This window comes from Neovison vison, chromosome 1 (assembly GCF_020171115.1).
Source record: "Neovison vison isolate M4711 chromosome 1, ASM_NN_V1, whole genome shotgun sequence".
Classification (NCBI taxonomy): Eukaryota; Metazoa; Chordata; class Mammalia; order Carnivora; family Mustelidae; genus Neogale; species Neogale vison.
Genome location: NC_058091.1, coordinates 291,238,541 through 291,262,621, shown reverse-complemented (window position 1 = coordinate 291,262,621; position 24,081 = coordinate 291,238,541). Strand labels below are relative to the sequence as shown.

The 24,081-nt window shown below is 45.6% G+C and overlaps 2 protein-coding genes across 3 annotated transcripts in view; one reads left to right on the top strand and one right to left on the bottom strand.

Moving 5' to 3' along the window:
* Positions 1-652: 652 nt before the first annotated feature.
* LOC122894404 lies at positions 653-2,054 on the bottom strand. The gene is made up of 3 exons (XM_044232199.1): positions 2,047-2,054; positions 1,190-1,454; positions 653-1,062 (listed from the first exon to the last, which is right to left on the bottom strand). Exons 1-3 carry the CDS (start codon positions 2,052-2,054, stop codon positions 712-714), a joined length of 624 nt encoding a protein of 207 aa, XP_044088134.1. The 3' UTR covers positions 653-711.
* Positions 1,379-24,081, top strand: part of NPR3 (natriuretic peptide receptor 3) — a 72,177-nt gene continuing 49,474 nt past the window's right edge. For both annotated transcript variants that reach the window (XM_044233110.1, XM_044233102.1), the window contains exons 1-3: positions 1,379-2,803; positions 11,826-11,948; positions 23,148-23,314. In XM_044233110.1, coding sequence (XP_044089045.1) covers positions 2,053-2,803; positions 11,826-11,948; positions 23,148-23,314 — 1,041 coding nt within the window. In that variant the 5' untranslated portion in view covers positions 1,379-2,052. The remainder of the gene's footprint in view (positions 2,804-11,825; positions 11,949-23,147; positions 23,315-24,081) is intronic.

The window sequence follows — 24,081 nt, the reverse complement described above, 5'->3', positions numbered from 1 at the left end:
CAGTGCCGCTGCTTGAAGTGGCCACGTCTCCTGTAATCCCAATTTGCCTTGTCACTGTTACACTGGAGAACGATTGCTCTCTTGGGGCTTCCGTGTTGAAAGGAAAAGAAAGGAAAAGCAAGGAAAAGAAAAGAAAAAAGAAAAGAAAGAACAACAAACAAAAGCAAAGCAACCAAACGGCAACCCCTGGGGCCATGACATCGGTGATAACCGTCGGCTGCAAGTTTCTGCCGAAAGAGGGCGTTGGTCTAAGACTGTTGGAAATTCGAGGTCACAGTCTACTTTAAAAACATTTTCAATTTATTTTAATTTGCGGTGCTTAAGTATCACAATTCCCCAGCCTAATGCAGCACGTTCGCACTGCAGATGACCTCGGAGTGTTATCACGTTCAGTGGTTCAAGTTCCTTTTGGAGCTGCCCTGTAGCACAGAGGGTATCCCGTGAGGCCCCTCTGACCACGGACTTCACGGCCGTTTCCATCCTTGTCTCCACTGCTGTTGTGGCTGTGACCAGTGGCTAGAGTCGTCTCGGACACAGGATCTTTCTCGGAAGTGCAGAACCGCGAGCACAGTGCCTCTCGCGACCCGGAGGAGAAGCGGTTGGAACGGAGGGTGCCCTTCCACCCAGGGGACCCTCGGGTGACGATTTAGGGAGGTCTCTTGGTTACCTGGTTTGGCAAACAAAACCTCGAGGACGCCTCGGAGATGCTTTTCAGACTATTCGCCACCTCCAGAAGCCGAACTCTTCATTCGCCTCCGGGAGCAACAAGTTTCGCTTTTCTGCTAGCCGCTTGCCAGCTGAGGGTCTTCGCGTGGGGTCACTGGACAGGAAGCGGGGCGACTCCAGCGCGAATCGCGAGGCCCAGAGGGAGAACGCGGGTGCGTGGCAGGAGAGAGCGGGGGTGGGGGGAGGGAGGGGTCCAAGTACCGACTGGGCTAACTGGGAGTTCGAGGTCCTCCATCGAGCCATCGTACGGGGACCTTGGTCCCTGCCTGACCTTGCGCCAGGCGACCGGGAAGGTCGGGTGCCCGCCCCGAGTTGGCGCGTCAGGAGGGAGTTTGGCTGGAGTGAGAAAGAGATGAGAGTGAGCGGCATTTACGGATTTTTGCAAGGAATGTACAAATTTCTAGAACCACCCCCTTCCCTAATCCTGTTGTTTTTTGCACAGTGTGTGCCTGCGTTCATTTACTTTCAAACACGTTTCCCTTTTTAAAGCCTGGAGCTGGAAAAAGAGCTGCCGCGTGCGGGGCCAGGGTAAGGCGAGGGACCCCAGAGGGTGTGCGGTGTGGTGGGGGCTCCCGCCTGTGCGGACGAGGGCGACTGCGGCTTTAAGGACAAGGGCTGGCTGGGAGTTGTTGGGGTTAGGGACCGGGGAGGGGTGGGAAGGTAGGGGTGTGGGGAGGAGCCCTGATGTAAGAATGTTAATGAGAGGCTCCCCAGCCCAGCCCCCACCACTCCCCACCCCCACCCACCCCACCCGCTGGAAATACAAGCCCAGCCTCGGAGCGCCTTGTGTGGTAACACGCTCCGCGGCTGCCACGCTATTTAAACGCGGGCTATGGATCCAGGAACCGGCGCGAATCAATGAGATCAAACGCGGGGGAGATGCACCGTCAATTACAAGCACTTGGACAAGTCTAACTTTTTTTTCTTTTACAAATACGCTTTCAAAAGCAATCTTAGCAACGCCCAAATAAGAAGCCACCTCTAAGCAAAATAGTATATATAAAGGGAGGGCGAAATATATATATATATATATATATATATATATATATATATATATATATATTAAGTATATATATAAAAAATCTATTGTAGGCGTACAGGTTTACACGCGGTGAACTTTTTCTTTTCTTTCTCTCTCTTTTTTAAACGAGTGACACTGCAAAGAAGGACTCTTCCTCTGTCTTCTGGTGAAGGGGGTATTCTATTTTCCTAGAGCGCCCAAGGGGGCGCAGGGACCTCGGAGAGAAGAGTGGGGAGGAAAGAGGAAGGGTGGGTGGGGGGCAGAGGGCGAGTCAGCAGCGAGGGCAGGCTCTTTCCTGCGGCACCATGCCGTCCCTGCTGGTGCTCACTTTCTCCGCGTGCGTCTTGCTTGTCTGGGTGTTGCTGGTCGGCAGCACCAGTGGCGGTGGCGGCGCCAGCCTCGGCGGAAGGCGCCGGGAGAGAGAGGCGCTGCAGCCGCAGAAGATCGAGGTGCTGGTGCTGTTGCCTCAGGACGACTCGTACCTGTTCTCTCTGGCCCGGGTGCGGCCGGCCATCGAATATGCGCTCCGCAGCGTGCAGGGCAACGGGACCGAGCGGCGGCTTCTGCCACCCGGAACTCGCTTCCAGGTGGCCTACGAAGACTCAGATTGCGGCAACCGCGCACTTTTCAGCCTGGTGGACCGCGTGGCGGAGGCACGCGGCGCCAAGCCCGATCTCATCCTGGGGCCGGTGTGCGAGTACGCAGCAGCGCCGGTGGCCCGACTTGCGTCGCACTGGGACCTGCCTATGTTGTCGGCAGGGGCACTGGCCGCAGGCTTCCAGCACAAGGACACCGAGTACTCGCACCTAACGCGCGTGGCACCCGCATACGCTAAGATGGGTGAGATGATGCTCGCCCTATTCCGCCACCACCAGTGGAGCCGCGCGGCACTTGTCTATAGCGATGACAAGCTGGAGCGGAACTGCTACTTCACCCTCGAAGGGGTCCACGAGGTCTTCCAGGAGGAGGGCTTGCACACGTCCGCCTACAATTTCGATGAGACCAAAGACTTGGACCTGGACGACATAGTGCGCTACATCCAGGCCAGTGAGCGAGGTGAGCAGGATTGCGACCCCCGGCTTCCGGCCCTAACCCCACCGCCCGCGGCGGGTCTTCCCGCACACGCGTCCGCTCCTCTGCGAACCCTACTGTACCCCCTGCACCGAGGACCCGGGGAGGACGTGCACGCGGGGATTCGCCCGGGTGTGCGCTGTTTGGCTGCGACAACCTTTGACCATCGCCCTTCGCCGTCGCGGGGTCAATGCGGAGGTCCGAGGGAGGTAGTAGAGCCTGGGGGAGGGGCGTCTGAGCCTGCAGCTCCCGAATGCCCGGGTCCGACAGGTGCTGTCAAATCGCTTTGGTTTTTCCTCCTCTCTCTTCCTTCGCCAGCACCAGGCTAGTGACTGGCGGCGCACTCTCGGTGTCCTGCAGCAACCAGGGTCTGAAAGCGTCCCGAGGCCAGAGAGAACTTGTTGCTCAGTCCTTTACCAGCGTGCGCCCCTTCCCAGTGCGTAAGCAAATGCATTCTCTCCACAGCTGGCTCGCCGCTACTTGGCTGGCTTGGTTCTAAGCGTTTCCCTGGCTGCACCTTCCGCAAATCCCAGCTTTCTTTTAAAAGGTCATTGTTTCGCCCTTCTCATTTCTTTCGTGGCCCTTGCAAAGGAGCCTCTGTGGTTTCCACCAAAAATGCCTCGCTGTGTCTGGACCCAGGCGACACTCACTACCCGCCCCTCCCCCCAAACCCCGCGCGATCGGCACCGAGGTCCTTAAAGCGCCCTGAGCGAGGCTTTGCGAGAGCGCGCGCTGGGGAAGCGATCGCTTTATAGTCTTTGCACGTGAGCCCCAAGTTTTCTCCCCGGGTCTGAGGGAGCTTGAATAACTACCAAACCGAACAAAGCTCAAGGCTGAGGATGGAGGATCCGGCCACAGGGAGCAGGGAGCGGGAGGAGAAACGGGTGGTCGCGGATACCTAAGGGCAGAAGACCCCAGTGCGGTCGCTTTTACTGCAGTGTAGGCGGCGTGAAGGTGGGCTGAGATCCCAGCATAGTGCGATTTCCTCTTTCCTGGTGTCAAGTTTGGGGTGAACAGTGCTCGGGGAACTCTCCTCGGCTCCCGGGTTCGGGAGCGCAGGCGCCTGGATTGCCAACGTGTAGTCGGGCAAAGCTCGCCACGACCCTGCGCGGGGAGGTCACTGGCGAGAAGGGCTGAGCCAAACACAGGGCTAGTCCATGTCTTGGCACGGGCAGGAGTCTGGGCGCTGTGACCGTGGGACACAGGGCAACCGGAAGCTAGCAGTCTCGGGAACAGGTGAGAGTGGGCAGAAGGTCGCTGGGGGATGGCTCGTGGCCGCCCCTTTGCCCAGTTTGTGCACTCCGACTGGGGAGTGAACGCACTCTTTAGAGAGAAGAGGCGGAAGGTGTTGACAGTGGGGTGCATGGCCAAGTTTTGAGCGTTTGAAATCCAGGCTGTCTTCGCGGAATCCCTGCCAGACAAGCAGCGGGGTGTCGGTTTTGCTGATTATGAAAAAAGGCACTTGTGTCCAACGGCTGCGGTCTCCCTACGCTCGGCGGAGAAACCCACATCTACTTCTTTCCCCTCTCCCAGTCCCCAGGTTAAGGCAGAGCCCCGTAGACCTCAGGTTGCCCTGTGTCCCTGGAACCTGATACTTCAGCTCTGGGCTTTCGAGGGGCTGGCAGGGCCTGGCTTTCAGGGCAGGAAGATCTGGGGGGAGGTGTCATCCTGGGGGCGCGAGGCGTGGTCTGCCAACGCTTCTCTGCTGCCACAGCCCTGAAAGTCTGAATGCTGGCGGTGTCCGACCCACACACACAGGGCCTGAGATCGTGGCCTAAGGGGAGCAGTCGGCCCCAAGGAGGGCAGATGGGACCACCAGTCCCCTCAGCCTCACAATGGTGTGACTGAGGCAAGGGGTAGAGGGACGCCAGTGCCCAGGTAGGCCTGGGGGCTTCCGAGAGCTTGGATTACAGTCTGGTGCCAAGGATTAATTTAATTCCGGAAGCCTCATACCTGTTCCCAGGTCTTTTTGCTGCTGCTCCTTCTCCTCCCTCTCTTTTTTGTTTGAATTTAGTGGTGAAAGTTTGCTGGGCTGAACTGTATGTTTACAGGTGATGAGGCTATCATTCTTATTCTAAAGTCTATTTCCAACAGTGACTAGGCAGAAGGATAAATATTCATAGATATAAAACAAAACAGTTTCTCTCATAAGGCTTCTCCCCCACCCCATTTCCCCACCCTCAGGTGAGAAAGTTGCTTGATCACAAAGCTCTCTCTGGGGATCTTTTATCCATCACCCTTCTTTGCCATAGCTGGTTAAAGTGTTAAAAAGGGCTTCAGTTCAGGGGTTTCCTGGCATTTGACTCGCAGAACACCTGCCCTGGCAAAAGAGGCTGGGCTGCTCCCAAGCCTCTTACCCCAGGCTCCTCAGCTGAGGTGTCAGGAGTTGGGGCAGCCCCTGTTGGGGATGCTGGGAGAGTTAAGTGAGCTAACACCCGGAATGTGCTGGAACAGGGCCAGGCACATACCGAATGCTCAGTCAACATGAGGTTTGAGACTGGTTATTCTTATTTAATATATATGACGATAATCGCCCTTACAGAGGTGGGGCCATGCTCTGGGGAGAGAACCTTGGCAGGAGGAGCAGATACTGCGGCTGCTGCATGGCCTGGGGCAAAGCATTTACCTTCTCTGAGGCAGGATTTCCTCCTCCTGGAACAGTGAGGTCAGATGAGAAGCAGGCCTCTTCATGCTGATCTGGCGTTTGCATTTGTGCTCACGCAAATATTAAAAACTTAACTGACCACAGTTTTGTCCTCGAAAATTCCATATGAAACATCATAGAACCAGAGAGTGTCTGTCCCCCTTAACCCATCTTTTGGAGATAACATTTTTAGCACTTTTTCTGAACTTATTTTCATCTTTAAAATCATATCACAAATGTTTGAATTTCTTAACGGGTAACAACTGATAATGTCACCACCTCAAATAATAATATGACTAAAATTTCACTTGGCTATGTGCTGTACTGTAGAATAAAGAACTGAGGGGCATTGATCATTCCTTTCAGGGACTTGCCACTAAGTCAATAATTAAAAAAAAATTTCCCTGTCTTTTGTCCTTAGGCAGCATAGAGCATCACCGAAATACACACGCCTGAGTCTACATCAGTAAAAAAACAATGATCTTTACTTAAAACTTAATCCTACAGTCCATGACAGCCCTCAGTATTCTATAGTCAACAATAAATTTATTTTTAAAAAGACAAGTTTAAGTATGACAACTCTTTCAAGCAATAGAAGCTAGCAGTTGTTTTGTCTCTGCATTTTAGGAAACGCAGAACTGGAAGTGGTACACACACACATTTTTGTATGGAGAACAATTTTATCCTTTTAGTTACTAATATGTCATGGATGTGGCTTGTTAACAACTATAGAGACAACAGTATTTAATCAGGATAAGAGTCACTTATTTTTAGATTTAAGCTGGGGTAAATGACCAAATGGTTGATCAGAATTTTTAAGCAATGAATGCATGATAAGTATAAAATAACTAGCACACAGCAGGGGGAAAAGAAGCATTGTAAGCTGCAGTGTGGATGAAAGTCTTTGGAGTGGATGAGCCTTTGTGAAAATAAAAATAAAAGTGCAATCTCTATTTTGCTAATGAAACGCATTTCTGTATACTGTAGAAATGGCCAGAAAGAAGTCTTTCTAATTTTCTTTCTGAAGATACTAATTTTATGGGTATTAGTTATACAGTTACATAGACTAGGAAGTCAGAAGATTGCACGAGTCTTATTAGGAACAAGCATTTGCTGCCTTGTACTACCCATGTCTCACTTCCCAGAGGAAAGCATTTTCAACTTTGGCAACAATTTCCTTAGGTATTTGACTTCTAAATAACATGTGACTTTGATTATTTTAGTTTGAGGGTTTCTCTCCTACCATCCCTGTGGCAGATGGTAATTTAGTTCTCTTCTCCTGCATATTAACCACATGCTGAAGCTCTGTTTGCAGACATCCTTTCAGAATGGTTGTGTAAAAATTTTTGGTTAGCTCAACTTTCAGTGTCTATATCTTTATTGCCTTCTAAATGTTATTTTTAGTTGGATTGTATCAGTTATTAAAATGATAGTTCCTGAATTGCTCTAGTTTTCCTGGGGTTAAAAAAACAAGTTGTTTTTTTCTTGTTTGCTTTGTTTCTATGGACTTAAAACTGAATCATCCATCAACTCTCTATTCTAAGTCCCTGAGGTGCTCCAGTTTGGTTATTTTCTAAGCAGGTTGCACAGTTGTCACTCTGGATTCTTTAACACACCCCTGCAACTCCAATTACCTCTCTCTCTCTCACACTAGATCCCTAGGTGTTCCTCTTTCTTAGTTTGTGTTCTTGTTTTGGTGGAGTTCTTCCTTCAGGAGCTTTCTCAGAAAGGATGGATAAGAGCTAAAGGTTGATACCTTTCATGACCGAAAATGTCTTCATTCTGCCCTTATGCATTATTATGGAATTCTAGGTTGGAAATCATTTTCCTTCAGGATTTGAAGGGTTGTCTTATAAATTTTGACATTGCTACTAGGAAGCTTCAATTGATTTGGGTTCTTGACCTTATTGTTGTTATCTATTTTTTTCCTGAAAACTTATGGAATTTTCTCTTTGCTCTCAATGTTTTAATATTGTGTTATGAGGTACTTTCATGCCAGTATCTTGCTTTATGCACATCAGGGTATTGGAAGGTGCACCTTTTCAGTTCAGAAACTCATGTCTTCTGGTTCTGAAAAAGTTTATTTAATTATTTCTTTCAACCCCTTCATTTTCTCTGTTGGTCTTTCTAGAATGTATTGATTTGTATATGAATGTATATGACTTGGAATGTATATGATTTGGATGTTAGACCTGGATTGAAACTACCTTTCTTACCTCTTTTCTCCTATTTACGACCTGTCTTTTAAAAAGAAATTACTCTTATTTAGATATTTCTTTGACTGACCCCCAAATTTCTATTAAATTTTTCTAACTTCTGCTATCATATTTTCAATTTGCAGCACATGGCATATATTGCTTTGGTTCCATAAAGTAACATCTCTTTTCTTTTTTAAGCTTAGAATTAAATGGAGAATGGATGCAAGAGTCTGATGGAGAATACGAAAATATGTTTTTTTAAAAAAAATTTTATTTATTTGAGAGACAATGAGTGAGCAAGCATGAATGGGGGGGGGGACAAAGGGAGAGGAAGAAACAGACTCCCCACAGAGCAGGAAGCCCAATGTGGGGCTTGAATCAGGACCTCGAGATTACATCCTGAGTGGGAGGCAGACGTTTAACCAATTGAGCCACCCAGGTGCCCCCAAAACAAGTTTTTATTATAGATAAGATCTTTCAGAAAACATGGGTTTAGGTCTGTTGCCAAAAGGACCCACTTACTGTTACTTCTCCCTTAATATGTGCCCTCTGCAAGCAGACATACATCCAAAAGAGGAAGGAAGAAAGGATCCAGCATGCCATTTTTGTTTTCAGACTCACTCACCAAACCCACAATTTACTCCTTTTCCTCTGGTGCAGGGAGAGGGAAAAATGAAGGCACATTGAGGGATAAGGAGTCTCACCCTCTTAGAGATTACTCCAGATGGAGATATGACACTGGGGAAAAGATATCATCCCTAACTCAGGTATGCCATGTGGACTGTTTCTGGTTCTTTGATGCGGCTTCTGTAGACACCCCTTAGCACCTCTCTTGTTCATTCTTAGAGTGATTGCAAAGTCACTTACAGAAGGCACTGGGAGTCAGATAGTGGAGGATGCCATGGGACATCACAAGTCTTTGGCAAAGAGAGAAAGAGACCAGAATGATGAACAGTCCATCCAGAAACCTAGAATCACACCATCATCCCTCCTTTTACAAGTTTAACAATTTGACCAAAAAGTGAGTATTTGTATATTTAATTATACTTAAATACAGCACAAATTATCTTAATTGACATCATTTAGACAGCCTGCAGGATTAGCTCCAGCTCTCTTTTGCTCCCCATGCTTTATTGACTGTTGGTGAACACTGGTCATTGTATACTTCTCCTGATTATGGCCACATGCTTCTCACACTTGTCCATATACTCTCCAGGAATTGTCGCCAAATCCATTTTTACCAGTTGTACTTAATATAATAAGTGTGTAATTTAATTAGTTATTATACAAACTGATGAAACCTGAGTAGGAGGAGAAGGCTATTTCAGTGAAAACTATTTTAAACCTTCTAACAGATTGTATAAAGACAAGTTGCTAAAAATAGTTGCCATTGAATTAGGCATGAATGAAACAGCCATAAGAGATTAGGAAATACCCTACAAATCTAGAAGGATTCTGCATTCTCTCTGCTTCGCCAGTGTCTGTAAGTGCTTGTTCCAACTTCAGCTGGGTCATAACGTGCATTATGGGGCTTCTTTTATGCAAGAAAAACAATATCTTGCCCAGGAACTTGAAAACCAGTTCTCACAAAGAGGGGTTTAACAGTACGGTCAACCCAAAATGGATGAGATCTAAAGTAATCGAAGTCTGCTCAGTTGGACACACTGGTGCTCTGCGTCACTCTTGGTCCGTCCCAGCAGGTACTGACATTTAAAGAAAGAGTGTGTCTGTCAGAGGGTTTGGTCTTTGTGGTGATGGGAATAGGGAGAAGGAGAAGGGCCAGAGCTGTAAAAATAGACAGAGAGGTGATGGGCGGTGGGGAGGGGCCAGTGTCAGGCAGAGCCCATACAGGACTTAGGGAAACTTCTGCTGCAGGCTGAGGACACAGCTGGGTAGGTCCTGGGCAAGTACTAGCACTTCTATGGATGCTTAGGGTTACCAAGGCCTGAGGTTTCTGGACACCTGAATCCTTTGACTGACCTCCCCGATTTGGATTCCATCCTCACTGACATGCACTGCGTACAATTTGGCTTCTTGTCTGGCATGCCCAGGGAAATATTGATGCAAGTGTGTTTGAGTTTGTGACCATTGGGTTCCTCATTGAAATGAAGTAATCTGCATTTGAGAGTATCTGAAAACATCTGAGTTAGATTATTGGGATTCTGCCTCTAAGCAAAGACTCTACTTTTTACGTGCTGACAGAATCAGGTTCTATATCTGGGGGTTTGGGGCCAGACTCCGCACTCTGATCAAATGATCACAGATTGATGGGGACTGCTGGTGGACAGTCAGCTACAGCCTCTGGGGTCCTTCTGTAGAGGCCCACTCTTGGAATCTGCACTCTTCAAGCTTGTCCAGCTTCAGCCTTTTCCTTATTGGCCGCTCTGTGGGACAGCATGGCTCTTTTAATCATTTTAAGGAACTGGAATTGAATCAGAGCTGAAACAAGGGTCTAGCACACAATGAGTGATGAAGAGTTTCTTTCAAAGCTTCCTTGCTGAGGCATCTTGGAATTGGACTACTCACCCAAATATGTAACAGTATTTCTAGGCACAAACCACACCTACTCCCATAGTTAACAGACCTTTAGGAATTTTGTATTGTTAAATCTTGTTCTCCAGAGTGTTAGCCTGCAGAGCGGGCCCTTCTGTAGTAAGAAATGTCAGAGTCGTGATCTAACACTCGGAATTAACATGCGTAATAAATGAATTATCAACAGGCACCTGACCTTCTGTGCAGGTTGCCAAGGCAGTCTTGGCCCAGCCTGGAGCTTATTTGAAGTTTTTCAGCACCCATGCTTTTACACATAACAGTCGTATCACAGAGGGCTGGCGTGTGTGGTGATAATGTGGGGACAGCCCCCAGAACCCTCTGGGTGTCCTCTCTCTGTGTATGCACTGAAACACAGCGGTCTGCATCATGGGGACCAGGGGCCACCGACAGTGATCAAATTAACTGGATAACGACCAGGCACCTGCTTCACACCAGCCTGGTGTAGCTCTTATGGGGTGGGCCACAAGGTTCTGGAGCTGCTTAAAACTTCTCAGACCTGACAGTGTGGGTATAAATGGAGAGAATATGAGGATGGACTTGGGAGTCTTGTTAACTATTTCCTATATATGTCGAGATAGCTCGTGAAAAATGTTTCAGCGTTCAGACTGCAGAACACTTACACCACTCGCTCGCTGCCTCCTCTGATTTGCCAAAGAGCTGTTCTCCCTAAAGCCATTCAGCTTGCTTTCTTAGGAAAATGTATTTTCCATGCTATGCAGGACAAAAGGCCATTGATATTCTTCACTGGCTTATATTGGGCAAATCTGGTATCTTTGAAGTATTTTTTTAAAACTTGATTTTGAAATAATTTTATACTTTTGGAAAAGATGTAAGAAATTGTAAGAAACCTCTGGGCAGCCTTTGCCTTGACTGTTACCAGTTGTAACATTTTGCTCCATATGCTTTCCTTCCAAATCTCTCCCCCCTCCTTCCCTTCCTACCACCTTCAAATACACACATACACACACACACACACTTATCTTTTTAAGAACCATTTGGGAAGTAAGTAGGACCATGATGCTCCCTTATTCCTAAATACTTAAGTGCGTGTTCCCCAAGAACAAGGACATTCACTTACAAAACCACAGTATAAGTATGAAAAGCAAAAACTTTAACACAGATGCAATACTGCTATCTAATTTACAGACTTACTCAAATTTTTCCAGTTGTCTCAATAATGCCCCTTCTAGCAAAACTTCTAATATTATTATTTTTTAAGATGCAGTTTCACACATTTAGTTTTCTGTTCCTTGAAGTTTTTTAGTTTAGAACATTTCCAAAGCTGGGTTTTTGGCTGCTCTCCTAACTGGATTCACATTGCCCATTTTGACCTTTTTGGTCCTGGGTGTAGATTCGTGTGTGTGCCCCATGGTTGGCGGTGGTGGCTTCCATCACCCGGTGACGCTGGCGTCCGCTCACTTTTTCCACCGTCATGTTACTCTTCTTTCCCTTTGTGATGTGACGGTCATGAGTGAGGAGGTACTATTAGTACCTCCTCTAGGGCTCTATTAGTACCCTATTCCTTGTCAGATGTGCCCCTCCCCCAGTTTCTGCATCCTGTGTCTTGTGGGAAAGGGCGTTTCACGCGTGTTGTTTGTTCCTTCCTCCCCAGTGGTGATCATGTGTGCAAGCAGCGACACTATCCGGGGCATCATGCTGGCAGCGCACAAGCACGGGATGACCAGTGGAGACTACGCCTTCTTCAACATCGAGCTCTTCAACAGCTCTTCCTACGGTAACTGTGCTTCCAGGTCCCCCCTCCAAGTTGTCAAAAGAGGTCCCAAGAAAGCCAATAATTTGAAATACCTCAATAGACTTCGTTCCATAAAGAGGAACTTAGAAATTTGTGATACTGAACACTCCCAGGACTTCTAAGTTCTCAAGCTTTTCTTCTCTGAGAACTCAGAGCAAGAAAATACCTCCTACTTGGGGTGCCCTTGGACTGTTTGGGAGTGAGCATAGCTCCCTGCAGAGCTCCAGATGCTCATAAATCCAGGCCCTAAAGACCCCTCAAACGTGTTTCCAGCTGCAGTTGCCACCATGACGGATGGTTGGAATATTTGAATGAGATCTGGGCATGCTGTTTAATAGAAATAGATGAGAATATATTGATGTAATAGGACATAGAAAAGCGTGTCACACATCGCAAGTGTATTTCATAAAACTTACTTTGTATGTAATATAATTGTATGTGTGTATACATCTAAGCAGGTTACACATAGGTTTGTAATGGGCTGCAGTGTGAAAATAAAATAACCATTACTGTAAACTGAGGTAAAAGCATTTTGAAAGCTACTGCTTCCAGCCTCTCTTCACTCCAGATTACTGCCCATTAAGCCTCCCCTATATCAAAGTTTGAGATCCACCAACAAATATGATTGAAAGCGTATAGTTCTTTAAAGTGGGTCTGGGGGTGTTTCCAGTGTTCCCATTATGGAGGGTGTTTAAGGCCACGAAGATCACAGGTACAAAACATTTCCTCCATATGTGATTGAGGCTCTCTCTGAAGAAGACAGTATAGGACAGTGGAACATTTTCTCAAACACTGCACATTGGCTGCTCAAAGCTGAGCAATTATAGGGAATCGTAAGTGTTACTTTCACAAATGGCTTGTTTATGCTGAGCTCTACTTCTCTGTTCTTGCTCCTGAGAGACAGGCTCTAAACCTTAAAGCATACACCTCACTTTCCTGCTCTGATACCCTGGCTTAGTCAATCAGCTCAAACAATAGAGCATTGTGCATAAACAGATAATAAAACACAATTCTCACAGGGCTAAAGAGAAGTTGATGAAACAAAAGTAGCTCCTGCTTCCTGTCGTGGATAAGATTGGAGATTTGAGGCTTAGAGGATAAACACCCATTTTTCCTCCCTGCTGCCATGGTTGTCTTTCCCCTTCTCTTTACATAAGCAAAGTGGTGGTTTTACTTTTTGACCCCAGATCTGTATGTAATTATAATACTGGCTATGGTATTGAGTTCACTGAGATAGTGGTAGAGAGTGGTGAAAATGAAAAACACTTATTCTGAGTTTTGCAAGTTGGTGATGCAAACATAGTGTTTATTTGGAGAAAATGCATGTGAATGCACATTATAAATGGACCAGTGCAGTGCAAATATTAGGTACTGGAATTTCTTGCATTCACGGGTAAAGCTTGTATTACTTTTCTTTGCTAATTACAATACATGAGTATTATAGAAAATTTGAGAAACAGAAAATCACAAGGAAGAAGGTAAGTAAGTTACCATAATTCTGCCACCAGCTAAAAAGTATATTGATAATATTTAGAAATATGTGCATCTTGCTTATTTTATTAAAAAAATTACAAAAACATTTTTCAATAAAGTGATACTATTTTAAGGGTGGCCATATAGGATTTTATAATGCTGATATGCCATCTTTACCTAAGCAGTCCATTGTTTTTCAATATTTATATTGCTCGCAACTTTTTACTATGAAGAACAATGATATACTGAGTAACATTTATACCTACATATAACCTGTGAGATAAATTTCTTAAAATAGAATTTCTGGGTCAAATTTTTAAGTTCTGATAGATCTTGCCAAGTTGACCTCTAAAGAGCTTTACCACTTGATGCTTTTGCAACAAACTCTGAGTTTGTCTGTTTTCCCGCATCCTTATGTCATCTAACATTTCAATTATTTTATTCATTTGAATTTCCATTTACATCCATAAGCAACGTTGTGCAGTTTCTTCATTTATGTTCTGTACCATTCTTCTTGAGTTCATTCTTAGATATTATGTTTTCTGGTTGTTATTATGATCATGTTCTTTTCCCATTACATTTTGTAACTGTACTTGCTATATAGAAAATCTATGAGAGTCTGTTTATTTATTTTGCAAGAATTCCACCTATCACATCCTCTGTCTCAATAGCTTTTTATATTATTTTTGTACAGCAATAAGTTTTTCCCCATTTTGACAGTTGAACATCTTATTTTTCTTTTTTATTGCATTGGCAAAAACCTCCAGAGTTTTATATAACAATTGTGATCCTTTAATTTCTGACTTCTTGAACTGAAGTAGATGGTAAAGTCTCCTTTTATTTCCAGTTCATTAAGTGTGGTTTTAAAAATTGGAAATGAGTGGGGAATGTTATCAAGTACATTTGACCTATTCTTTAAGTAAATTTCCCAAGATTGAGCCATTGTAGTATTCTTGGAATTAAGTATACTTTTTCATGAGGACTTTTATAGGTGTCTTGCTGATTTTAACTTTTTAGTATGTTAGTTAGGATTTTTGAGTCTGTATTCAGGAGTGAGATTGGACAGTAGTTTTCTTGCCTTGAGGTTGTATTGCCAGATTTTAATATCAGGTTTATATTAGCTTTATAAAATTAATTGGGACACTTGCCATTGTTTTTGTGCTTTAGAACAGTTTATATACCATAAGAATATTCCTTGAAATATGGAAACAATTCAACTCTGTATCTGGACCTAACTTCCTTTTAGAGGTAATTTTTGAAAAACTTAAAAAAAATTATTTTGAAATAATTTTGGACTTATAGAAAACTTGCAAAAATAATATAGAGAGTTCATGTATATCTTTTACCCAGATTCCTCTAGTGTTAACAATTTAAATAACCATACCTCAATGATCAGAATAAGAATATTAACACTGGTACAATACTACTAATTAAACTACAAGACTTATTTGAAATTTACTACTTTTCCTTCTAATGATCTTTTTCTGTTCCAGGATCCAATCCATTTAGCTGTCGTATCTTCTTAATCTTCACCAATCTGTGTTCTTCCCTCAATCTTTCTTTGTCACTCATGACCTGACAGTTCTGATGAGTCTGTTATTTTGTAAAATGTCTCCCAGTTTGGATTTACCTATTGTTTTCCCATGGTTAGAAGGAGTTTATACTTATTTGGCAAGAATACTACAAAAGTGATACCGTGTACTTCTCATTGCGTGTTATCACTGTGTAAGAAGTCATAACCGTATGACTTAGTCTTGGTGATTTGGGGACAACTTTTTAAAACGTATTGTTCCATAAGTTCAGTTTTTCTGCTTCTTGAACATTAAATTGCATAGAGTGATACAGTGTACTCTATACAGTTTGCAAAGTATCCTTGGTGTTCTGATTAGACCTTTCTTTTTTACCTTTTATAGCGTGGGTGCTCAGGCTTTGGGCTCTGGTATCAGTCTGCGGGAGAGGCTGAGCTCTGGGCAAATTGTAACACTGCCCTCCTCCATGGGTCTTAGTTTCTTTTAAAGATAATAATATACTTACCTCATGGCATCAAGCTGAGTAATAAATGAGGTAATGTGGTAATGTGTGTGAGATACCTACTTCTTGAAACATAATGAGTGTTTAATAAATGTTAGCTATATTATTAGTCTTAGTTTACTTTAATGTTTATATATAGTTCTTAAAAATGGTAAGTTTATACATTTTTCTTGGTGTAGTTTTTTTTTCTCTTTCCTTTTTTTTTTTAAGACTTTATTTATTTATTTGACAGACAGAGATCACAAGTAGGCAGAGAGGCAGGCAGAGAGAGAGAGGGGGAAGCAGGCTCCCCGCTTAGCAGAGAGCCCGATGGAGGGCTCGATCCCAGGACCCTGGGATCACGACCTGAGCCGAAGGCAGAGGCTTTAACCCACTGAGCCACCCAGGTGCCCCCGCCCCTTTTTTTTCTTTGTAAGATTTTATTTATTTGCTTGAGAGACAGAGCAAGAGATCATGAGTGGGGAGGAAGGGCAGAGGGAGAGGCAGAAGTGGGCACCCCAGTCAGCAGGGAGCCCAACATGGGGCTTGATCTCAGGACCCAGAGATCATGACCCGAACCAAAGGCAGACGCTTAACCCACTGAGCCACCCAAGTGCCCCTCTTGGTATTATTTTATAGAGAAGTTTAGGCCATACATTCTGTTAACAAATTAACCATCTTTCATCTAATACAGCCCAAGAATGGATGTAGGTGTATTAGGAATTACATCTGCATGCAAATAACCAAGGCTGCCAACTATAGTGATTTAAACAAATGTAGAGGTTTGTCCTCTCACCTGTAGGAGGTCCACAGGTGGGCCCTCCAGGGCAGAGAAGGTGATTCCAACATGTCATCAGGGACCCAAGCTGCTTCTGTTTCTTGGCTCCCTTAATCTCAGTGAACAGCATCCATCCTTAAGATCATAAGATGGTGGCTAGGACTGCAGGGAGGCTGTCTTCAATCCAGGCAAGGTGAAGGGGGAAAGATGAAAGGCAAACAGAGGCTACCTCAGTTGACTCAGTCCTGTTTGAAGGTCTTTCTGGAGGTCCCTCTGATTAACTTCTACTATATATCATTTGCAACCGTAGCTGTGAAGGATGCCAGAAAATGTGTGCTTTCAGCTACACTCTCTGTTACCCCAAATCAAGTTAGGAACCTAAGGAAGAAGGAAGAATGGATGTAGGGAGGCAAAGGTCTATAAGCATAGCTTCAGACCCTGAAGCCCCTTTCCTCCTGAGTAGAAGCAATAAACAGAATCTTATGGCAAGAGAGAGACCTAGACCAAGAATCTAGTGTCTATCATTAGTAAAGGGTCTTCTCAGAGTTTTTTTTTTTTTTTTAAGATTTATTTATTTGAGAGAGAAAGAGAGAGGAAGCACCCACATGCATAAGTGTGTGTGAGTTGGGAGAGGGGCAGAGGGAGAGAATCTTCAAGCTGACCCCGCCGAGCGTGGAGTCCCATATGAGGTTCGATTCCAAGGCCCATGAGATCATGACTTAGCCGAAACCATGAGTCAGAAGCTTAACTGACTGAGCCACCCAGGCACTCCATTGTGCCCTAAGAATCAGATATAAGTTCATGGAGAGTTCTTCAATATCATTATGTTCCTATGCTTCCTCACACCAAACACTATAGCAGTTCTAGAAAAAGACTCTATTTTAATTAATACTTACTTGTTATTGGATTAAAAAAAATATAGTGTGTCTGTATTTACTGATTACTGGGTTGTTTGGTCTTGATAAGTACTCAAATTCTCAGATCTGCCTAAATTACAGTTAGAGGAATTCAGAATATATGATGGGGGAATTCAAGTGGTGGAAAACAAGACTGAAAGGGGAGGTTTAAAAAAATCTAGAGAGAAGTGGCATCTGGGTGGCTCAGTTGGCGAAGCATCTCATGCTTGATTTCAGCTCAGATCTTGATTTCAGGGTTCTGGGATCGAGTCTCACATAGGGCTCTTCGCTCAGCATGGAGTCGGCTTGAGAGCCTCTCTCTCTCCCTCTCTCTCTGCTTCTCCCTCCTACTCACTCGCGTTCTCCCTCTCTCAACTAAATAAATAAATCTTTGAAGCAACATCTAGAAAGAAGATGATGTATAGATTGCCCTGTAGAGGGTTTTTTTTTTTAAAATTTTTATTTATTTACTTGACAGACAGAGATCACAAGTAGGCAGAGAGGGAGGCAGAGACAGAGAAAGAGGAGGAAGCAGGCTCTCTGCTGAGCAAAGAGCCCGATGCAGGGCTTGATCTCAGGATCCTGAGATCATGACCTGAGCCGAAGGCAGAGGCTTTAACCCACTGAGCCACCCAAGTGCCCCCCCCCGCCCTGGAGTTTTTAACAGCACCTGTTGGCATGCTAACTCATGAGCATTAACTTCTTCAGATGAAAGTTAGGTGGCAAGTTATTTGGGTGAGCCTGTCCAGGACTGGTAAGGTTACTGTAGAGCTTTCTTGAGTTCCTAGTAACTCAGAGGGCACTAATTAAGGTGAAGATGGAAATATAGTAGAGCCAGGTAATGCACATAAATTATTTGACTTGCTGAAAGTGGAAAAAAATAGAAAAAATTTAGGAGAGATTAGATTTACTCTAATTAGATGTACATTTTACTACAGAAGTAATATATGCACATTCAAGTTAGTTTGGGACTATGTGAAAAGAAAAAGAATTCTCATGTGATCTGTCAGCTGTAACAGTGGTTAAACCACATATAGACACTTCTTCTGAGCTTTCTTTCTGCGTTACCTTTGTTCTTAACACTTTTGCCATCCCGTTGCATGTTTAGTTTTAAAGCTTGGAACACCCCGAACTCGGATGAAACGAATATAGAGCAGGTCCGGCATGGCACCAATGTTTGGAGTCGGGCTTGCATCTGAGTCCTCCTTCTGTTTATTTGTTAAGTGACTTGGGGCTCATCAGTCTCCTGGAACCTCCGTTTCCTCATCTGTAAGGTGGCGGTTACATTCGCGTCCTTCTCATGGAGTTTTATGAGGACTGAACAATGAAATGCTGCTGGCACTGCCATTCACAATGGCGTCGCCCCGTAAGAGGCGCTGGGATTACTGAAGGGAGCAAGTGGACCGGCCCAGCTCATGGCAAGCTTGTAACAACGGGACATTTGGAGAGGGTCAGGAGAGGCGAGGGAAGAGCCAGAGCTCTACACAGCCAGCCCAGGGGAGTTCCAGGCATTCATTTCTTGGACATATTCTGTGATTCCTCAGCTAGTTATCCCAGGGTGGGTACACCCTGCCAGAGCAGTTCCCTGGCCGTGGGATTGCTGAGTACAAGGCTTGGGGGTGAGCAGGTTATTTCCTCTTTCACAAATATTCTGTGCCCCTAAATACAAGCTTGTGACTCCATGATGTTTAAAACAAAACAAAGAAAATTCACTTTCCTCATTCCTGAAACGGCCGCGAAGGGTCACCTCCTCTCCCCTACTCTTCACTAGCAGACTTCTGTTTCCTCTTACCCCCTTGCTCAGCCCCCCTGAGAGAGGATGACGTTAGTGCTGGCCCCTCTGAAAGTGTTACCATCAAGGTCACCGATGGGATCCTTATCACTAAAGCCCTTAGTCTTACATCAGACGGAGCCTCTGTGCCTCTAAGCAGTGCTGTCTGATGGAACTTTCTGTGATGCTGTGTTCTGTTCTCTGCTGCCCAGTACGGCAGCTACCCGCCACACATGACTACCAGGCACCTGAAAGGCGCCATGTGTGACCGACGATCCAAATTTTAAATTTTATTTAACTTTGATTAGTATAAGTTTGACGAGTCACACATGTGGCCGGTGGCTGCTCAGTTAGGCGGCACCGCTCTGGAGCATTCCATTCTGTTCCCACCAGTTTCTCTCTGGGCATCCGTTTTTCTTGTGTTGGTAGCATGGCATTCTCTGACTTTGCCAGAGCCTCCCCCTGCCCCCTGCCTGCTACAAACACCTTCCCCAAAGTGTCTGTGCTCAGCCCTTCTCCCTTTTTCTTATCCAGTGCCCTCAGGTCCTGGTCGAACTGAAGCCATCTGGAAAGGACGTCTAGCACTTTCTCTAGCACTCACTCCTCTTTCTGGCTTCAGACGACTATTTCCAGCTCCGGCCTGGTGGTGTCACTTGGGCATTCTATAGTTAGTCGTCTTGGATTGACCGTGACCCCGACTGAAAGAAATCATGAATGTTTCCACGTCATTTCCCTCCTCCTCCAGGCTCTGCTCTTTCCTCTCACAACATCCCCTTTTCCTTCCCTCTCTGGCGTCACCAGTGATGTGATGTGCCTCCCTTTCTGTTGTTCCTCACTCCCTCACTCTTTTTAAAAAAATATTTTATTTTTATTTATTTGACACAGAGAGACACACACAGTGAGAGAGGGAATACAAGCAGGGAGGTGGGAGAAGGAGAAGCAGGCTTCTCACTGAGCAGGGAGCTCAGTCCCAGGGTCTAGGGATCATGACCTGAGGCCAAAGGCAGCTGCTTAATGACTGGGCCACCCAGGCGCCCCTCCCTCCCTCCCTCCCTCCCTCCCGTGGAGTCCCGACATTCCTCTTGCCCTGTCCTCAGCTCTTGTTGTCAAGCGCTTTCCCTCTGCTTACAATTCCACACTTGATCTTAGCCAAAAGGCCGAGAAGCGATTTGCTTATAATTCCAAAAGCAGTAAATGTTTATGATCGAAAATTCACTAGATTCCGAAAAACACAAAAAAGGAAAAGAAAAAAAAAAACAACCCTGAAAAAAAAAGCTCGTCCCTGGTTCTGACTACCCAGAGAAACCCGCTTAGCTTTTTGGTGTGGGACTTCCCTCGTATTGCCTCTCATAACCTCTTGCGGGGACGGCGGTGGCTGTGAACCCTCTGTGTCTGCCCGTTCTAATCCACTGCTCTCTCCCAAGGCCTGGTCCTGATCATGTCATTCTTCTGTTACACTCGTAAATCTCCAGAGGCACCCAGTTGTCTACTGAATTAAATTTGTCCCTACTGATGGGGCATCACGCCAGGCGAGCTCTGCTTTTCCAGTGTTCAACAGCCTGGAGGTGGGCAACATTACTGACACGTTACAAGAAGCAACACCCGCAAAAGGAAGTCAGAGGATGGATTATGGTGGTAACTAGATAAGCATTCAGTTTGGATCAGATTTGTTAAGCTTGACTGTTTGCCTTTTTTATTTTTTTTTTCCCTAGAAGACAAAAACTCCCAAGTTATTACCCTTTGGATTGTGATAGATAGTTTTATTGTATTGGATTTCACTTCTTTTAGGAAAAAGTGTTTTCTTATTTCAGGAAGTGAGATAGGGACTGGTCCCACTTCTGTTTGTGTTTTCTAATCCTGCAGCAGAGAACCCATCAGGGTTTAGTATTTTCTTTCTTATGTGCCTAGAGAGTGCTCTTTCCCAGAGCTGAGAGCTCTGAGCCTCTGCCTACAGAGCATGACTACTGTTGACGTCTCAGGTCAGTTACGAATGAATGAATAAATATTGATTGATGCTTGTGAGAAATGGGTTCCTCCTTGGGATGAAGCTGTTCTGGACATTCTTAGAATTGGGGGTCTTACTGGGCAATGGATTTGGCTCCTTAAGAAAGGCCATGTTGTCTGTGTCTTGGCTGGGGGCAGGGACAGCAGCTTTCCCTCTCTCCTTCTCGCTGTAGTCTAGGCTGCTGTTGCCTCCTTAGTGTTTGGGAGGTTTCATATGGAGGAGGACTTTGTCAAGTTTTGTTTGGTGCCCTGAAATTTAATCTGGGCTCCTTGAGAACAGATCTAGTCCTTAATGAATTCCTTCCTCAGCTCTGTCTTATTTATCTTTTAACAGCTCCCTGGCACATAGGAGCAATTAATAAATGCTTGCTATTATTAGGATTATCGTTATACAGATAACTCCACAAACAAATTCTTTGTCTCTGCCTCATCTCATGCTCTAGACCGAGGCTCCCAGCTGCCTACTGGATGTCATACACATTTACACCTTTGCCTGTGCTGCGGGCTCTGCCAAGCATGCCCTTCTATCCCGCTCGCCTTCTATTAAAATCCTAGTCACACTTTGGGCCGGCTGATGCCTCCTCCTCACTTGAAACCTTCCCTCTTGGGAGTGTGGGAGCTCCTGGTGGCTCTCTGTACCCTCTGCATTGTTTCTTTCTACTCCCCCCACCTCCTGCCACAGTGAGCTAGTTGTCATCCTGTTGTAACTTCAGCTGTTAACACAGACATCTCGGAATCCCTTTCCCGAAGGTGGTGGAGGCTGGTCAGGACCTTCCTCATGCCTGCTGAGGTGGCCATCACAGACCCTTGCCTGTGGTCCATGGACAGTTACTGTCTGTCTGCTTTAGGAGGGGCTTGAAGCTCCAAAGCCACCAGCTCTTCCTGCAATTGCATCTGTAGGAGGGGAGTGAGCGCTGCCGAGGCCTGGCTGCCACCTGCTCCCAGCTGCCCTCCCCACTCAGCCGCGGGGCTCCAGGAGTCCGTAGTGACTCGGGGCTTGGTGTGAACGAATGACTCGGATGCTGGACTCCAGCAGGTTGAATTCTTTGTCATGACTCTGGAGATCTGTAGGGATCGTGAGGATAATTCACAGAAACAACAGTCCACGTTTCCTTCTGGGGTCCTGCAGGCCACATGTTTCCTCAGAAGTGAGATCACAAAGAGGAGAGCGCTAATTCTAATTTGCCTTTGCTTTTGTGAAAGGGAGCACTGTGAAGCTGGGCCGGTGGGGGGGACCCAGTTTCTTTGTGCCTCGATTTCCCTATCTGTGAAAGAGGATAACATACCTGAACCAGAGTCTTGTGAAGATTGAGTTTATGCATATAAAGTGCTCAATAAATAGAGCTTTTTAAAAAATATTTTATTTGTTTATTTGAGAAAGAGAGAGAGCACGTGTGAGAGAGAACTTGAGCGGTGGGGAGAGGCAGAGAGAGGGGGAGAAGCAGACTCCCCGCTGAGCAGGGAGCCCGATGCGGGGCTCGATCCCAGGACCCCCAGATCATGAACTGAGCCGAAGACAGACACTAAATGACTGAGCTACCCAGGTGCCCCAATAAATAGAGCTTTCATTGTTATATTTGTGCTCAATAAGCATTAGGAATTTTTATTTTATTACTATTGATACACTGATGAATATTGCCCAATAAATAATTTTTATATGATGTTGCCAGGACTAGAGAGAGATAAATCCTCACGGTCACCAAAGTTAGTTTTATTCTGAGGTGATTCCAGAAAAAGTTCAGAAAGAGTCAATAATCTCAGTGTCCCAAGTTCTTCTACGAATCCCGCCCACTTTACCACATTTGTGCACATCTGTCACGGCGTTCCTGTCATTCCACATCCACACAACGTCAGGTGTGTTTTCCATAGTAAGGACTCAGTTGACTTCCACAGTTGATGGTAGGTATTTAAAAACAATGTGAATAGAAAGGAATAAAAGCTTTCTTCTTACTTCCGCAGTGCTGCAGTTCTCGGGGGCTGAAAGTCACAGTCACACGGTTATTATAAGGCAGTTAACTCTGGAGTGCTTTCCTTGCTCTCTCACATTTCAAAGGAACATGTGTCCAAAAGGTCTTCTTCTCCTTTGAGGATCTTGGCACCGTCAGGTTATATCCAAGGGCAAAACTATGACAATACCGCCTGGCCCAGCTGCCAAAAGTAACATGTCGTGACACACTGCAGTCGAAGGGGGAGAATGGCCCCTTTATGGTGACTGCCTTGGAATTATAAATATTTTTATTTCTCTGTAGGAGATGGCTCGTGGAAGAGAGGAGACAAACATGACTTTGAAGCAAAGCAAGCATACTCATCCCTCCAAACAATCACTCTACTGAGGACAGTGAAGCCTGAATTTGAGAAGTTTTCCATGGAGGTGAAAAGTTCTGTTGAGAAACAAGGACTCAATGAGGAAGATTACGTAAGTGCTTGATTTCGGGCCTAGGCCTTCTGCATCCTGAAAACAGTCTTCTAATTAAATCAGAGGTGACAGTGTCCCGTTCTGAACCATTCAGAGATTCCTAGGTTCATGCCTGAATGTCATTGAGCTTCCTGTGTGGTTTTTTCCTGGCCTGCTCCACCCCCCACCCCAATCACCCCCACCCCACTTTCCCAACTGCTGCAGGAAAGAAAATTGCTCTTTGTGGGGACTTGTGGTAATGCTGAGCAGATGTCGGTAGACTTCCGGCGCCTATTTGACTGGGAGAGTATTGAGGGGGAAGATGGATGATGGAGTGCCAAAGCTTTGCATGCCGAATTTTTCCAAAGCCTGATGGCAGGAGATATTTTGGGTTTTAGAAGTCTCTTTCTTTTGGCAATCTTTTTGGGGAGTCTGCCTCTGTCTCCTGTGACTGTATCATTTCCCTGGGGTCTTCCAGAATTTCCTGCTCCTTCGGTGCTTTTGTTACGGATGTATTTCCGAGAGTGGACTAGGGTCAGGAGCTTTGGGCACCCTCAGGACTGAGCGGAGGAACCCATCTGAGAGGCAGCACGGAAGATGGTGGACCACACCTCACTTGGCACCCTTGTTGGGCTGCCTCTGACCCCTCAAATCCCCTCATCGCTCCTGTAGATTCATTCTCAGAGCAGGGGGAGCCATGGACTCGCAGACCAATTGGGGGGATATGCTCGTTTTCGAAACTGTTCACTCCACAGTGTCCAGGGCAGGAAAGAGATGCCTTCTTAATG